The 19,227-nt window shown below is 32.9% G+C and overlaps 1 protein-coding gene across 1 annotated transcript in view; it reads right to left on the bottom strand.

Annotated features, from left to right (window-relative positions):
• The window catches only part of LOC143240803 (neuropilin and tolloid-like protein 2), a 446,248-nt gene that overhangs the window by 32,192 nt on the left and 394,829 nt on the right, over positions 1-19,227 (bottom strand). The window contains exon 3 of the mRNA XM_076483897.1: positions 13,011-13,055. Coding sequence (XP_076340012.1) covers positions 13,011-13,055 — 45 coding nt within the window. The remainder of the gene's footprint in view (positions 1-13,010; positions 13,056-19,227) is intronic.

Genomic DNA, 19,227 nt, shown 5'->3' with positions numbered 1-19,227 from the left:
CTATGCAGTAAATATCATAAGAAACCAATTTTCTCTCTGTAAGAAAAGGAGTGAATTAATACCAAGGATACATATAATGTGTTGAAACACAAAAATGTAACATGAAAAAATATTGAACTTAGATTATTCTAGAAAATAGCTACCTAAACGTATAAATAACACAAATTTTAACAACCAGAACGTAGAAAGAAAGAAGTACAATGTGTAAACATATTCAACAACACATTAAACACAGGACTACATGGTACAAGTTTTTACAATCTATGTGGGTAACACCGTATATCAATAATGAATTGATCAAGTATTTACACAAAGCTATCATAAAGTCCGGACTCTGAATAAAAGAATATTATAAAAGATATAAAAACCAATAATTAATAAATACTACGGATATCCCACTCTATTAAGATTAACTAATTTTTTATTCTTTCTCTATTATAGATAATGACGTGAAGATTACTTGTTCGATTTCTCTGATTGTATTGAACTTTCTCCTAAAGTGTAATGGTGTGAACACGAAGCATTCTTACAAATAATGACGTTTCAACGTAAGAGAAACGTTTATCTTCTTCAGGTTTTCAAGAAGGAGAAGGTTGTGCAATGGTATCTTTATCATATTGTGTCTGCCATATCCACTGCTAACGACGCGTTTGACTCAATACAGAGCTCATAGGTCAGACGAGACGCATCAAACGCGTCAAAGTGGTTGGAACATCATTTATATCAGTCATTTGTAATGGCAGCAGTTGATGCGGAACGCCTTTTTTAAGCTGGTGAAACATTGTTATAATAATTAATTAAACTTGTTTTACAATATCAGTATTAGGCCTATTATATTTTTAACACTAAATACTATATTGAATTTGTCAGAAGTTTCCAAGAGCGACAGTCACACACTACCTTTTGTTTAGAAAAAATAGACTAGCAGATGGCGGAGAGTACTGTTGACTAGATGTCTGTTAGCCCAAAATTAGAGCCAGTTTTGTGCATGTAGTCCTAAAAATGAACAATTAATACATGTACTATTTCCAGTAAGTTGCAATTAATACTTTATTACGTAATATGTTTGTAACTGTGTGGTTTCTTCGTACTCAGTTATTTGTTAACTTCACAAAAATATTATTTGTAATTGTAAAACAATTGACTACATTTTTCTCTCATTAAGTGAGCCTAACTTTACTTAGTCGTATAGCTTGCTGTTTAATATGTTTTCTTAAATATTCAAGACTATCATATCAGTCTAATAAAAAATGCTAATATGTCACATTATTAACAGTGAATTATTTTTAATGATATAATCTACACATATTGTTGTTAGCACAGAAATTAGGAAGGAATTTCTTTTTCTTTATATTACTTGATGGTCAGTTCTCCAAATTCCTCGAAATAAAGACAAACCTTCCAATGCTTGATAGATATAATTGATATCGTAACATATAGTTTAGAGATTTGAGAGATACTATATTTATCAATGTAGCCTTCGAAATAAAATGTCTACTACACGAAATATATTTATCCAAAAAATAAAAGCAGTAATAGTTATTATATACGATATGAATATTCGAGCAACAAGTAGTTTTAACTGAAAATGGCATTGACAATATGAAACTTGATTAGTGGTTTATTATACCAGTAATTAAAGGTTAGAAAGAAACGTGTTTTTGAATTTAGCTAGAATAACACTAAGTCTATCACTATATGACATTTGAATTGGTCTTGTCCAATTAGTAAAACACCAAGATTCTAAGCGGCGGTAAAATGTGAGTCTCTTGATCATGTAGATTCCGCACCGTGCACGTTTCATCGACTAACTGAACCTTCAACGTAAAGTCAGAAAATCAATACCAGACAACCATGCCGGAATAATAAATACTGTTTGTAAGCATCGAATGATAGTTGAAGGAACAAAAGATTCTGAATGGTAAACTGATATTTTGCTAGGTAATTAGGATCGTGATATGGTATTGTTCTCTGTAAGCACAGAAATATACCAGCTCGGATATTTTACGGCAGAAACCAAAGGAGATGTGTTAAGACTAGTTCCAGATACAATGTTAATGTTTGGAGGATTACATACGTTCAACAAAAAATAAAGCTACGTCATGAATACTTCACGGATTTAATGATTTTAAAGGAAACTGAAGTTAGTCGGAATTAGTTTTGAAAATTTCGGAATTTCAGCAAGTTTTGCATTCCAAAGATATAATCTAATGTTAACAGTGTAGATTTCGTTTTTGTTTGTTGTTAAACGTGGAAGCTCTAAGGTGTAGGAGCTGTGGTGTCAATCCAACTGTTCGCTGGTAAAAGAGTTGGCGGTGGGTGTTGATGACTAGCTGCCTTACCTCTAGTCTTACACTGCTAAATTAGGAACAGTTAGAGCAAATAGCCCTCTTGTATCTTTGCACGAAATTCAAAAGACAAACAAACAATAATACAACTTGTAAACGAGAGAAAAAAGGCGTAATAAGCTTCCAAGTGAAAAGGCGTATTTAGATTAACTAAATTATTTATTTTAACGCCTGAAGGCAAAAAAGACGTACAACTCACGAAACTTCGTTTTAACCAAGGTCGAAACATTTCAAAAGAAACATCTCGTTCTTTGGACAAAGAACAGACCATTATTATGTTTATAGTAGAGACTTTACCCCCTCTCCTCAAGTCAGTGAACCTGTAATGATCCATTACTAACTTAATCTTCTGTACTTGTTGATTTTAACTTAAAAAATACACTTAATCTGTTGAACACGGCTTGGCAAAGCATGCAGCAGGTCATTATTTTGAAAAAAACTATACCTTACTCATGACACGCACTAGTTCTTGTGCATGAGTTTAACATATTATAAATATCTGTGGTATAACCAATCAAAGTATAAAATGACAACAAAATTTGTTATATTTTTAATAAAAAAAATTTACCATTTTTATTAGTTCAGTTTTCAGCCTCAACAAGTCTTTTCTTAGAACAAGATAACTTTGCTGTCTGCCATTTTGATTATTCTAACTGATTATTAATTTGAACTTTTTTCTAGAATATCATGAGACGAATTATTTTATTTGAATCGTGCTTATACAAAAATAATGATAATTTAATGAAAATGGTTTCATAATAACTATCAATATGCTTCTTCTTGTAATCGACTGAAATGTCGCCTGAAAACTCTCCATTCAGGTCGATGTTGCAAAATACAACTAACTTTTAGATCAAGATGGTTTTCAGGTAGACGTATTATCTCTCATATAAACGACTCAAAGATCACCAGAAAATCCTATTTTTGGGGGTTAGTGTTACACAGTACAGCTAATTGTTAGATCAACATGGATTCAAGATAGATGTAAATTTTCTTTCCTTTATAATCAACACAATGCAATTAATCCTTAGATCAATACGTCCATAAGGTAGCTGTCAGATGGGTAAAGCGTGTATCCCAGTAGGCAATGTGCAGGACTGTGATCTGCGGATATGTTGTTCGCGTTCTATTGCCGCAAAATATATCTGTTGGTACATTGGGGTTGCAGGTTTGTTGTAAAGATAATAGTTAAATCCTAGTATTCAGTCAAAGCAAAAGTGCTCTAAGAAATGCTTTTCCTCTTTTCCATCTACGCTAGCCCTAGTTTAACTGTGTGTGAATTTACGAAAAAAACAAATGAGTTGCTTAATGTTTTCCTTTCCATTACTGGATAGAAACTAATTGTTTGTTCTAGAAACTGATTGTTAGTTTTATTAATCAACAATGCAATTGAACGATCTTGTCACTTCAATAACAGATAATACTAGCTCAGTATACTGACTGAAATGTACTGAGTCAGTTTCAATCACCCTTGTGTCGTCGACATCTGCTATCTAAAGGATGACAATGAGAACAAGACATATTGGACAAGTTTGTTTTCATCCTGTTATTGACAGGACAAGGTAAATTATAACCAGTAACATCGTTTCCCTGTTCTACAATCCACTACTTGATACTGACCACATTTTAACGCTGCTACTGACATTTTAATTGGTTCTGTAACATCACGAGCTTCAGAATGACGTACTTTATGAAGCCAATCTAAGCACCGTCTTCTGATATTAACCCGTGTAAACCAAACTCATGACAGAAAAGATAATCCCTCCTGACATCTTCGAATTGCTTGCACGTAAAGACGTTTCATTAGTAGTAATGACGGTGCCGCATACGACTGTAGTATAGTATATCACAGAAACTATTAGCTATTCAAACTAAAGGATTCTCAAAGAAAGCTCAACCGGTAGGATAAACAAAACAAAGCTTCCAATAGAACCTGTAAGATGGACGTATCCTCTTTATAAAAACTTAAGCTTCAATACAATGGGGTTTCGTTATACTAGGGGTAAAGATGAACGTTTCCTCTCTATAAAAACTTAAACTTCAATACAATGGGGTTTCGTTATACTAGGGGTAAAGATGAACGTTTCCTCTCTATAAAAACTTAAACTTCAATACAATGGGGTTTCGTTATACTAGGGTTAAAGATGAACGTTTCCTCTCTATAAAACTTAAACTTCAATACAATGGGGTTTCGTTATACTAGGTTTAAAGATGAACGTATCCTCTCTATAAAAACTTAAACTTCAGTACAAAGGGGTTTCGTTATACTAGGGGTAAAGATGAACGTATCCTCTTTATAAAAACTTAAACTTCAATACAATGGGGTTTCGTTATACTAGGGGTAAAGATGAACGTATCCTCTCTATAAAAACTTAAACTTCAATACAATGGGGTTTCGTTATACTAGGGGTAAAGATGAACGTTTCCTCTCTATAAAAACTTAAACTTCAATACAATGGGGTTTCGTTATACTAGGGTTAAAGATGAACGTTTCCTCTCTATAAAAACTTAAACTTCAATACAATGGGGTTTCGTTATACTAGGTTTAAAGATGAACGTATCCTCTCTATAAAAACTTAAACTTCAGTACAAAGGGGTTTCGTTATACTAGGGGTTAAGATGAACGTATCCTCTTTATAAAAACTTAAACTTCAATACAATGGGGTTTCGTTATACTAGGGTTAAAGATGAACGTTTCCACTCTATAAAAACTTAAACTTCAATACAATGGGGTTTCGTTATACTAGGGGTAAAGATGAACGTTTCCTCTCTATAAAAACTTAAACTTCAATACAATGGGGTTTCGTTATTATTGGGGGGCTTAGTTTCTAAAGGTGGAATTACAACTTGGAGATCTACAATAATTATTAAAACTATTTATTAAACAGTCACAAGCTACACTTACCAACAGCACAGATGTGGAGAATTTCAAAGGGAAATTGAATCTGACGTGACATGAAAATAGCAGGAAACCGGTACAAATATTAAAAACAGTCACACATAGAAAATACGAAACAAATACCAATAATTAAAACAATTAAATTACAGAAGATCAAAGAGTACCAAGACTAAAGATATCGCGTACGCATATTAACCACGTGTAAAGAACATGTAACTGGTAACATGGTTGATAAATCACATGAACAGATTGGAAACCAGTATCATGACTAGAGTAATCACATGTACAGAATGGAAATCAGTATCATGACTAGAGTAATCACATGTACAGAATGGAAACCAGTATCATGACTAGAGTAATCACATGTACAGAATGGAAACCAGTATCATGACTAGAGTAATCACATGTACAGAATGGAAACCAGTATCATGACTAGAGTAATCACATGTACAGAAATGCGATCGGTACTACGGTCAAAGAAATCTAATGCTGAGAACATGCAACGGTACAATAGTCAAAGTATAGTGACTAAAGATACCACACGTACAGAAATTATGAAGGACACCAAGATTTAGTGGTTCTCATGTAGATAATGCGCAACTGGTAACAAGATGATAGAAATAACATGTAAGTAGCATAACAGAGGTAATAAAGTTCTGTAGAATATACAAGCGGAACCAAGATTAAATACACAATATATATAATAAATACGAAACTGCTACCAAAGAATGTAAGTGGAAGATCTGATGACATTCGTAGGCCTTCTTTATTGTTTTAAAGACAATATAGATCAAAATTCAACAGCTTAAGTAATAATTATTGAAGAATTCAGGTGGCGCTTTCAAGCTAATCTGGTGTTATCTCCCCACCATTTTTTAACATTTCAGATAATCACCTCAAAAAATTCTTTGTCCTTAATTTGATATAAAGTAAGAACATCAAACTTTATATGACAAAACATCGCTTAATTAAAGTCATGAAAAGAGTGTAATAATATGTTTGTTTTAATGTCGCGCAAAACTACACGAGGCCCATCTGTGCTAGCCGTCCCTAATTTAGCAGCATAGGACTAGAGGGAAGGCAGCTAGTCATCACCATTCACGGCCAACACTTGAGCTACTCTTTTACTAACGAATAGTGGGATTGACCGTGACATTATAAAGTCCCCACGGGTGAAAGGACGAGTAGGTTTGGTGTGACGCGTATTCGAACCTGCGACCCTCGGATTACAAGTCGAGTGCCTTAACCACCTGGCCATATTATATAGTATATATCTTCACATCTTACTTGTAATCAGGATGTATTTTTGAAATTATCTTCAATGGAATATTTACTTAAGGATTTTGTGGCAGGAGCAACTTCGAAAATATACTCTATATTCCATTTACTGACTATGGAGCTCATTTCTCGTTTAACAGCGAGTCGAAAACTGAATGCGTCAAGTGTTACAGACAGAAAATGAAACATTAAACATGGCGAAAAGTGTTAGGAGATGAAACAGACAATAGAATATTAAACACAAGTTTGCTCTTGTTTGTTCACTATTCAATAACAAACAGATAATACCAGCTTATCTTCGTGTCGTCAACATCTGATTTGCTGATTATATAACATCGATTCATGACGTGGATCAATGTTACACAATACATATTAGCCATCAATTAAGCAAATTTTACATAATGACGTTTATAAAAAGAATATTATTCTATTAAAACAATGGATTCTTTCTTGAAATTGATGTTCGTAACGCATTGGATGCTCACTTCACTGAATGTTCAGTGCCACTGGATTGAAAGCAAAGATTATGGGTTAGATAAATCTACTTTGACACTGATTTCTTTAGTGATATTGTACATCATATTTAACTTCATAGGTTTTCCTTTTAACTTTATGTTTTTATAAATTACGTATATCAGGAATAATAAAATAATTGCAAATTGAATTTCATATTGAGTTTTCCACAACTTAGACGCAAAAGGAAAATTCTTGTTCTATATAAAACAAGATCGATTTTAACCGAATAGAGTGACACAAACGATTATAATTTATACCTTATTTATACTTAATGTCACTTAGGTGAATGTTATTTATTTTCTAAAAATATCCACCTGAAACAATCTTTCGAAAAATAATTTGAGCTCACGTTCATTACAAAATACTCTTCATTATTTGATTACGAGTTTCATGTAATAACATAAAGTTTACCGAGTGCTAGGCCTAATTCTGTAATAGCGTTAAACAATAATTTAGTTGTTAATTTTCACGTACTAATATCTAATACTTCTTTCAGAGACAAACTTAATATTCTCAGGACTGAAGGACCACACAAACCGACCAGCTAACTCGCTATCCCTATAAACAAACAAATAGTATAAAAGCCTAATCAATCAGTAACACTTTTTTCTTATATATTCCTTAGCCTTTATAAAATTCCAGACGTTAAGCCATGTGCTGAACACGAAATGACCTCTTCAGTCGAAACGACAATACAAACGTTTAAGTATATAAACATAACGTACAACAAGCGTACAACTAGTTCTGTGTATTTCATATTAATATCTGTTTACAAAGTTGTGCCGACGTTTATCAGAAGAAGATTATTTTATTAAAAGAAATATTTAGTAAAATTATCCACAATTAGAACAAGGGCTTTGCGTTAGTTCAGTCATATGGCAATTACAAGATTTCCATCAAAGTTTTTGTTTTAGTTTATCTCTCGGTTAACAGTAAAATTCTCTCACCACCTGATTTGGTACGCAGATAGCTGATTCAACTACCAAATGCACAATAACTTTTTTTTATTGTACATTAGCTTATATTCGACTTAAATTTATACTGTAGAGAGTTTATTTTTTTGTTATGGACAAGAAGGCCTAAGCGTTGTTTCATGTTGGTCTATGGGTTCTAAAAAATACCAGCAATAACCAGGAACGTACGTAACGAACCTTTTTTTTAAGCCTACAGCTATTCTCGAACAGTAAGGCGAAAGAATGCACCATTAAAACTAATGTTACGTAAGAAATTAATTGAAATTGCCAACAAAATCATACGATTAATCTAAGTAATCTTTTGTTTCATTGGACTGTTGACAGAGTTAATGTACACTGTAGACAGGTTATGAGGTCATGCGGCGAGATTAGTTAATGGGAGTTTTCCTTTTCTGGTTCACTTGCTGTTTTAGTTTTGTAATGTTTCTAAATAAAATATTTCATTGTTTGTGAGGGGAAAAGCACGACTTGTTTTTTTGCGCAAAACTTTTGTTTGGTTTGTTTTGAATTTCGCACAAAAGCTACGCGAGGGCTATCTGCGCTAGAGGGAAGGTACGCAGTTATCACCACCCACCGCCAACTATTCGGCTACTCTTTTACCAACGAATAGTGGGATTGGCCGAAATATTATAACGCCCCCAAGACTGAAATGGCGAGCATGTTTGGTGTGACAGGGAATCGAACCCGCAACCCTCAGGTTACAAGTCGAGTGCTTAACCACCTGGCCATGCCGGGCCTTTTGCGCAAAGTTACGTGAGAGGCTAATCTGATATAATGTGGTCCGTAATTTCAAACTGATAAATTAGAGAGAAAGACTGTTTGTTTTAGCACAAGACGACATTCAGTTACCTGTCGTGTCCACCGCAGGGAATCAAACCCTTATTTTAGAGTTGTAAGTACGTAATCTTACCGCTGTCACATTGGAGAGAGACGTCAACTAGTTAGAGATATTATTAACATCTCTTTGTTTGATCTAAGAGTATGATTTGATCGTCTCTCACGTAGCACGCTCAGCCTTTATGCACGAAGCACGACTACGTGGTAATGGACCGCGAACAATGAACCCTTGAACTCACAATCCAGCATAATTTCGTAATATCAAGAATAATTGAATATATTCTTCTGAAAATTACCTATAATTAATTCTCATGTGCATAGCTAAAAGCAGGTGGCAATTAATCAACTGATACTAACAATTTTATTTCTTTTTAAACACAATTTCTCATCTGTTTTTTTTTTTTTTTGTGAATGTGGATTCTCTCTGAAAATGGAGAATGGGCTGTTAATATCTTATGTTGTTCAACAAATAACAAATAACGAAATGCAAATATAAGACGTTTTTTAGAACGTTTATCTTCGCAAAACTCCTTTTAGTGGAGGAGTTTCTAAAAATACATGACGTAAGATGACGTAGGATGTTCCATTTTACAATTCCTTTTACAATGAAAATCATGTAAAGACACGTGTTGTAGAACGTGCCATTTGGCAAAAAATTACTTTAGTGGAGGTATTTGTAAACACACACAGGATTGAGCATTTCATTTAGTAGAAATCCTTTCAATGGAGAAGGTTCTAATTGTGATGAATGATAATATCCATGAATAATCAGTAGTGAAAACTACTCTCATCACTTGAAGATTAGGCCTGCTGCTTTTCATAACACTGAAAGGTTTAGAAAAAAAACGAGCCGTTTTTGCATATAAACATCGATAGTACTTTCTTTCATGTATATTAACTCTATTAGGCACAAATGGGTCTACGCCACCTCGAGGCCAACTTTTCACCATTGAACTAAACAAATTATAAAAAATAAAGTTGTAGTTGTTTTCCCACACACTTTAAAAAAAAAAAACATTTTGCCCCTGGTGGCACAGCGGTATATCTGTTGATTCACTCCACTAGAAACCAGGTTTCGATACTCGTGGTGGACAGAGCACAGATAGCCCATCGTGTAGCTTTGTGCTTAGTTAGAAACACACATACAAAATATTGCAATGTTAAAACTGATTGAATAAAAAATCTTTATTTAAGTTAATGTACAAATATTGAAGTTCTTGGTTTGATTTCAAATAGAGAAATATTTATGTAAAAATGGCTACAAGTGGGTTTTCTCGACATCACTGATTATTATTTCATCACGGCGATTGTACGAGAAGTCTTTCTGTTTTCTTAGTGTATTTGTACTTACCTGTTACCGTTATGTCTGAACTAGCATACCTTACACCACTATGAACAGTACACACTCATACGATCGTTAAGAATTCTGACACTCAGTTACACAACCCCCTTTAAAACATGTGGTCAGCTTCCGGTCAGTTACCTCTTGCTTTCTTTGTGAACCTGACGATGGCCGAAGAAGGCCGAAACGTTGTTCGCTCCTCTACGTAAAATATATTTTCTCAACCCAAACGAGCCGTTTTTACATATATAGAAAACATTAGTGTTTTTCAATTTCCAGAATTTTGTCTGAGCAAAATAAGGCCAGGTGGTTAAGGGCGCTCGACTCGTAATCTGTCGAATCCCCGTTACACCAAACATACTCGCCCTTTCAGCCGTGGAGGCGTTATAATGTGTCGGTTAATCCCACTATTCGTTGGTAAAAGAGTAGCCCAAGAGTTGGCGGTGGGTGGGGAAGACTAGTTGCCTTCACTCTATTCTTACACTGCTAAATTAGGAACGGCTAGCGCACATAGCCCTCGCATAGCTTTCCGTAAAATTCAAAACAAACAAAAGCAAAATACGCCACTTACTGCCCGCTAAAAAGAAAGATATAAAGTTTGAAATAAGATGGCGATAATTTGACCTCGTAACTTGAATACAAGCGTAATTTCATCGACTTCTGATCAATCACTGCATTCCAGTCTTGTTTGTCATAGCGTGATGTAGTTGTTTATATCTTGAGAAGCCATTTTAGGCACCGAATTAAAATTGTTTGTTCCTTTCCTTATCAAATGTATAAGCCAATATGGGTTCCGTTTCAGTGGATATTGTCACAGAGATTGAAAGAAAGTGGTAGAATAGAACCTTAACTTGGTGACTTGTTAGAAAGCTTTTGTTAAAAGCTTGATTTGTTATTTTCATCATTATTTCAGTAATAAAGTGAAAGGAAAAGAAAATGAGGTAGGCCTAATTGAATCATTTTACTCTTTTTTTTTCTGTGTGAAATTTCGTTGCGACAATAAAACCTAAGTGACTGTTTGAATATAAAAAAAACAACATCAAACATGTTAAAATGTGTGTCTTGTGTGCGTGTGTATGTGTGTATATATATATGAAACAGGCTACATTTATTAACTATTCCGATTAACAAATTTTTAAGGATAGTCTGCTCTTGGTATGATCAAATGTTTGTTCTTTTTGTGCACTAATGATCGTGAAAATTCACACGTTATTTTTCAAACCAAAACCAAGATAAAATTTACAGATTCATTAAATAAGAAATTTAAAGAAACGTTCATGAAGATTAACAAAAATACAAAATTATTAATTATAATTAAAACAAATATAAGCATTTGTACTTGTTTCTTAATAAACACGCAGGACAATGAAATGATTTATAACTCCAAATTTATACAAATATCAAACTTATAGATGCGATATTTTATTTTCTAGTGAAAATCTTTAGAAGGTTTATTTATTTTATTCTATGGTTCTTTAGGATTTCTAAATGAATTAAAACAAATCGTAGCACGAATACGTCGAGTCGACGAACCCTGATGATATGTGGTTTATCTTGTGGACCAGGGTGAGAACATGAATTACAAAGTTTGGTGGTATGTGGTTTATCTTGTGGACCAGGGTGAGAACATGAATTACAAAGTTTGGTGAGATGTGGTTTATCTTGTGGACCAGGGTGAGAACATGAATTACAAAGTTTGGTGAGATGTGGTTTATCTTGTGGACCAGGGTGAGAACATGAATTACAAAGTTTGGTGAGATGTGGTTTATCTTGTGGACCAGGGTGAGAACATGAATTACAAAGTTTGGTGAGATGTGGTTTATCTTGTAGAGCAGGATGAGAACATGAATTACAAAGTTTGGTGATATGTGGTTTATCTTGTAGAGCAGGATGAGAACATGAATTACAAAGTTTGGTGATATGTGGTTTATCTTGTAGAGCAGGATGAGAACATGAATTACAAAGTTTGGTGATATGTGGTTTATCTTGTAGAGCAGGATGAGAACATGAATTACAAAGTTTGGTGATATGTGGTTTATCTTGTAGAGCAGGATGAGAACATGAATTACAAAGTTTGGTGATATGTGGTTTATCTTGTAGAGCAGGATGAGAACATGAATTACAAAGTTTGGTGATATGTGGTTTATCTTGTAGAGCAGGATGAGAACATGAATTACAAAGTTTGGTGATATGTGGTTTATCTTGTAGAGCAGGATGAGAACATAGTATGAAATACAAAGTTTGGTGATATGTGGTTTATCTTGTAAAACAGGGTGATAGTATGAAATACAAAGTTTGGTGATATGTGGTTTATCTTGTAGAACAGGGTGATAGTATGAAATACAAAGTTTGGTGATATGTGGTTTATCTTGTAGAACAGGGTGATAGTATGAAATACAAAGTTTGGTGATATGTGGTTTATCTTGTAGAGCAGGATGAGAACATGAATTGAGGCGTTTATGGTTGATGGACAAACAATGGCAACTTTAGTTTTGTTTTTAGTTTGGTTTGTTAGAAATTCAATGGATATCAGAACATATAATATTGAACTATCGCCAAGAAAAACTATGTTGGAATGTTATGTAATTTATGAATGAAAGTTTTAAAAGACGTTCTAACCATTGTATCTATCTGTAAATCGGTAGTTAACTTAATAGAAGTATCGTTAGGTACTATATCTCTATTAGAGGAAACTGAAACAAGCATCTATCTGACAGACTAGAGATGGTCTGTTTTTATAATTATTAGCTAAGTCTCTAGAATTCTAGGGTGATAACCATATCTGTAATATTTGAGATGCTTAAACTAAAACTTACCGTTTAACTCCTGGAAATATGACAGAAGCATAGATGCACCCAGGACTAGAAAACAAAGAGAATGTAATCAGTTATTTACCGTAAACAAATTGTATTAGCACAGCTAAATTACAATAAACTGTATTAGCACAGCTAAATTACAATAAACTGTGTTAGCACAGCTAAATTACAATAAACTGCGTTAGCACAGCTAAAGTACAATAAACTGTGTTAGCACAGCTAAATTACAATAAACTGTATTAGCACAGCTAAATTACAATAAACTGTGTTAGCACAGCTAAATTACAATAAACTGTATTAGCATAGCTAAATTACGATAAACTGTGTTAGCATAGCTAAATTACAATAAACTGTGTTAGCACAGCTAAATTACAATAAACTGTGTTAGCACAGCTAAATTACAATAAACTGTATTAGCATAGCTAAATTACAATAAACTGTGTTAGCACAGCTAAATTACAATAAACTGTATTAGCATAGCTAAATTACAATAAACTGTGTTAGCATAGCTAAATTACAATAAACTGTGTTAGCACAGCTAAATTACAATAAACTGTGTTAGCACAGCTAAATTACAATAAACTGTGTTAGCACAGCTAAATTACAATAAACTGTATTAGCATAGCTAAATTACGATAAACTGTGTTAGCATAGCTAAATTACAATAAACTGTGTTAGCACAGCTAAATTACAATAAACTGTGTTAGCACAGCTAAATTACAATAAACTGTATTAGCATAGCTAAATTACAATAAACTGTGTTAGCACAGCTAAATTACAATAAACTGTATTAGCATAGCTAAATTACAATAAACTGTGTTAGCATAGCTAAATTACAATAAACTGTGTTAGCACAGCTAAATTACAATAAACTGTGTTAGCACAGCTAAATTACAATAAACTGTGTTAGCACAGCTAAATTACAATAAACTGTATTAGCATAGCTAAATTACAATAAACTGTGTTAGCACAGCTAAATTACAATAAACTGTATTAGCATGGCTAAATTACAATAAACTGTGTTAGCACAGCTAAATTACAATAAACTGTATTAGCATAGCTAAATTACAATAAACTGTGTTAGCACAGCTAAATTACAATAAACTGTATTAGCATAGCTAAATTACAATAAACTGTGTTAGCACAGCTAAATTACAATAAACTGTATTAGCATAGCTAAATCACAATAAACTGTGTTAGCACAGCTAAATTACAATAAACTGTATTAGCATAGCTAAATTACAATAAACTGTGTTAGCACAGCTAAATTACAATAAACTGTATTAGCATAGCTAAATTACAATAAACTGTGTTAGCATAGCTAAATTACAATAAACTGTGTTAGCACAGCTAAATTACAATAAACTGTGTTAGCATAGCTAAATTACAATAAACTGTGTTAGCACAGCTAAATTACAATAAACTGTGTTAGCACAGCTAAATTACAATAAACTGTATTAGCATAGCTAAATTACAATAAACTGTGTTAGCACAGCTAAATTACAATAAACTGTATTAGCATAGCTAAATTACAATAAACTGTGTTAGCACAGCTAAATTACAATAAACTGTATTAGCATAGCTAAAATTACAATAAACTGTGTTAGCATAGCTAAATTACAATAAACTGTGTTAGCACAGCTAAATTACAATAAACTGTGTTAGCACAGCTAAATTACAATAAACTGTGTTAGCACAGCTAAATTACAATAAACTGTGTTAGCACAGCTAAATTACAATAAACTGTATTAGCATAGCTAAATTACAATAAACTGTGTTAGCACAGCTAAATTACAATAAACTGTGTTAGCACAGCTAAATTACAAGAAACTGTATTAGCACAGCTAAATTACAATAAACTGTGTTAGCACAGCTAAATTACAATAAACTGTGTTAGTACAGCTAAATTACAATAAACTGTGTTAGCACAGCTAAATTACAATAAACTGTATTAGCATAGCTAAATTACAATAAACTGTGTTAGCACAGCTAAATTACAATAAACTGTATTAGCATAGCTAAATTACAATAAACTGTGTTAGCACAGCTAAATTACAATAAACTGTATTAGCATAGCTAAATTACAATAAACTGTGTTAGCACAGCTAAATTACAATAAACTGTGTTAGCACAGCTAAATTACAATAAACTGTATTAGTACAGCTAAATTACAATAAACTGTGTTAGCACAGCTAAATTACAATAAACTGTATTAGCATAGCTAAATTACAATAAACTGTGTTAGCACAGCTAAATTACAATAAACTGTATTAGCACAGCTAAATTACAATAAACTGTATTAGTACAGCTAAATTACAATAAACTGTGTTAGCTCTGGATGAAAGACAAACAAAGTGTATGAAGCATTCATTCTAACGCTGCTCATTTCCAAAAGAAACGACCTGCAATAATTCCAGCATTCCGTTTGTATCCCAACACGAGTAGGTCACTCCACTACTCAGTCGGTATCCAAGCAGAAACAGATAGCTGAATTACTTCGCTGTTATAGCAACGTGACGAGGTGACTCCAACATTAGGTTGGTAACCACACAGAAGTAGATAACTTAATCTTTAGCCGGTAATGCATCAAGACAATAGAACTCTAATATTTAGTTGGTGTCCCAGTAGGACTAGATGCTCAAGAATTATGATATTTTCCCAAAAGGACTATATTGTTCTAATCTTACAGTTACAAAATATTTTCTTTTCATAATAAAAACTACGAGAAGATTACCAAACATATCACAACAATATATTCTTATAAGCCTGATATACTACTAGTAAATATTGTTATTGACCTAACATGTCACTAAAAAAAAAAACATTGTTATAAGCCTAACATACCAAAACATGATCTTGTTGTTAACCTAATATATCACTAGAAAACATTGTTACAAGCCTAACATACCAAAACATGATCTTGTTGTTAACCTAATATATCACTAGAAAACATTGTTACAAGCCTAACATACCAAAACATGATATTGTTGTTAACCTAATATATCACTAGAAAACATTGTTATAAGCCTAACATACCAAAACATGATCTTGTTGTTAACCTAATATATCACTAGAAAACATTGTTATAAGCCTAACATACCAAAACATGATATTGTTGTTAACCTAATATATCACTAGAAAACATTGTTATAAGCCTAACATACCAAAACATGATCTTGTTGTTAACCTAATATATCACTAGAAAACATTGTTATAAGCCTAACATACCAAAACATGATATTGTTGTTAACCTAATATATCACTAGAAAACATTGTTATAAGCCTAACATACCAAAACATGATCTTGTTGTTAACCTAATATATCACTAGAAAACATTGTTATAAGCCTAACATACCAAAACATGATATTGTTGTTAACCTAATATATCACTAGAAAACATTGTTATAAGCCTAACATACCAAAACATGATCTTGTTGTTAACCTAATATATCACTAGAAAACATTGTTATAAGCCTAACATACCAAAACATGATATTGTTGTTAACCTAATATATCACTAGAAAACATTGTTATAAGCCTAACATACCAAAACATGATCTTGTTGTTAACCTAATATATCACTAGAAAACATTGTTATAAGCCTAACATACCAAAACATGATATTGTTGTTAACCTAATATATCACTAGAAAACATTGTTATAAAGCCTAACATACCAAAACATGATCTTGTTGTTAACCTAATATATCACTAGAAAACATTGTTATAAGCCTAACATACCAAAACATGATATTGTTGTTAACCTAATATATCACTAGAAAACATTGTTATAAGCCTAACATACCAAAACATGATCTTGTTGTTAACCTAATATATCACTAGAAAACATTGTTATAAGCCTAACATACCAAAACATGATATTGTTGTTAACCTAATATATCACTAGAAAACATTGTTATAAGCCTAACATACCAAAACATGATCTTGTTGTTAACCTAATATATCACTAGAAAACATTGTTATAAGCCTAACATACCAAAACATGATATTGTTGTTAACCTAATATATCACTAGAAAACATTGTTATAAGCCTAACATACCAAAACATGATATTGTTGTTAACCTAATATATCACTAGAAAACATTGTTATAAGCCTGATATACCACTACTTGAGCTTGTTATTAACCTAACATGTCATTACAATACATTGTCATAAGCCTGATATACCACTAATATATCTTGTTAATAACCTAACATGTCACTAGCAAACATTCTTATTAACGTAAATCTGCAATATCAAATACCGTTATTAAATTAAGCAAACAATGTTTTTAACTTAATACTATTAGATAACACATAGTTATCAACTTAACAGGTGATCATCCAACTTGTGTAACGGACATATCACCACTAATTTGGGGGGCTACGTGACATTTCACGAATGTTTGTCCACATAGTTTATTTTATCATTACAGTAAACAGCATATTAAACCTTCACAAGATATATTAGCACACAAAATCCCTGAAATTATGTTATTATTAGTTATAAAGGCATTCAGATAGTGTCAACTTCTCCATGCAATGCTTTTGTCTTTTGCAGTCACCAATCCAAAACAGTTCTTCACGTCCAAATATATAGGAACAGGTATCCATTTTACTATCATTATAACGAAAACGGTTCACCTTCAGTGTTACCTTGAGTTTTAAACTACATCTATTAAAAATGAATCAACTGGTCCTTGGCAAACACGCAACCATTCTACAAATTTAAATCAAAATTAAACAAAAATTTAAATTGTTACGCTGTATTGTTTACCTACACACAGAGCAGTGAAAACAAAACTCCAGCCTATGGATGGGAAATAGTAGTCCGAATTAATTCAGAAGACTTTACACTTATATACATAGAATATATATGCTGCCCTACCTCAAGAGCAGAGGACAATAGAGGTACAGTCCGTGGTGCATGAATAATCAATAGATTTCTCTGTAATGCTTGGAACACGAGTACGTTTATTGGATTACAAAAATAACCAGACTACCAAAGTTATTCGAGCGTGACTGGAGAAAAGATACAATGTTTCGTCGTGAATGGAAGGTTTTCGTTGAGAGATAACGTGAATTACATATTTGCATACGATATGTATCTTTATCCTCGTGGTCGAAATTTAGCAGAGCAGAAAGAAACCTTTGCAAATAAAAGAAAGTAATAGCAAACAGAAGCAATTTGTTTACAGTTTTTGTGAAGAGAAACTGAAGATTTAGGATATTTTTAGGCTTAAAGTTATTTTTCTGAACAAAACACATTTTTGTTTAGAAACAATATGCATGATTTGAGTTAAAACAAATACCTTTTTTTTTAATTTTTGCATCTTACAAAAACTTATTGCAAAGCCGAACTTGAAATCATCTGTTAATTTAACTCAGATGAATCAAAACGTGTTTACAAGATTTTGAGCTAATATTATGATTTGTAATTCTTATTCTCTCGAAAGAAATGATTGTTCAACATTAGAACAGGCTTTAAATTCTATAACGTTAGGGTTAATTTTACTCTTCACTGTATATGTAGATAAATTTAGTTATAACTGTTATTTTTAAAGTTATTTTTATAATGTCAATGAAGGACATTTAATCAGATTTTCATCTATTCATTAAAGGCCTGGTGGTTAAGGCACTCAACTCGTAGTCTGAGGGTCGCAGTTTCGAATCCCCTTCGCACAAATTATGCTCGCTTTTTCAGCCGTGGGGGTCGTCATAATGTGACAGTCAATCCCACTATTCGTTGGTAAAGGAGTAGCCCAAGAGTTGGCGGCCTTCCCTCTAGTTTTACACTGTAAACTTATGGATGGCCCTCGTGAAGCTTTGCGCGAAATTCAAAACAAACAAACACTTTACTGTATTCACTCAAATGAATTATATACTGGATGCGTGTGTGATGAAACTTAACCAGCTTGACATGGCCAGGTGGGTTAAGGGGTTCGACTCGTTATCTGAGGGTTGCGGGTTCGAATCCCTGTCACACCAAACATGCTTGTCGTTTCAGCCGTGGGGGTGTTATTCACCGTGATGGTGAATCCTACTATTCATTGGTAAAAGAGTAGCCCAAGAATTGACGGTGGGTGGTGATGACTAGCTGCCTTCCTTCTAGTCTTACACTGCTAAATTAGGGACAGCTAGCGCAGATAGCCCTCGAGTAGCTTTGTGTGAAATTCTAACCTAATTATTCATCAAATAATTCAGTTGTAAAGAAAG

This window comes from Tachypleus tridentatus, chromosome 13 (genome assembly GCF_004210375.1).
Source record: "Tachypleus tridentatus isolate NWPU-2018 chromosome 13, ASM421037v1, whole genome shotgun sequence".
NCBI classification, from domain to species: domain Eukaryota; kingdom Metazoa; phylum Arthropoda; class Merostomata; order Xiphosura; family Limulidae; genus Tachypleus; species Tachypleus tridentatus.
This window is presented reverse-complemented; position numbering and strand designations above follow the sequence as displayed.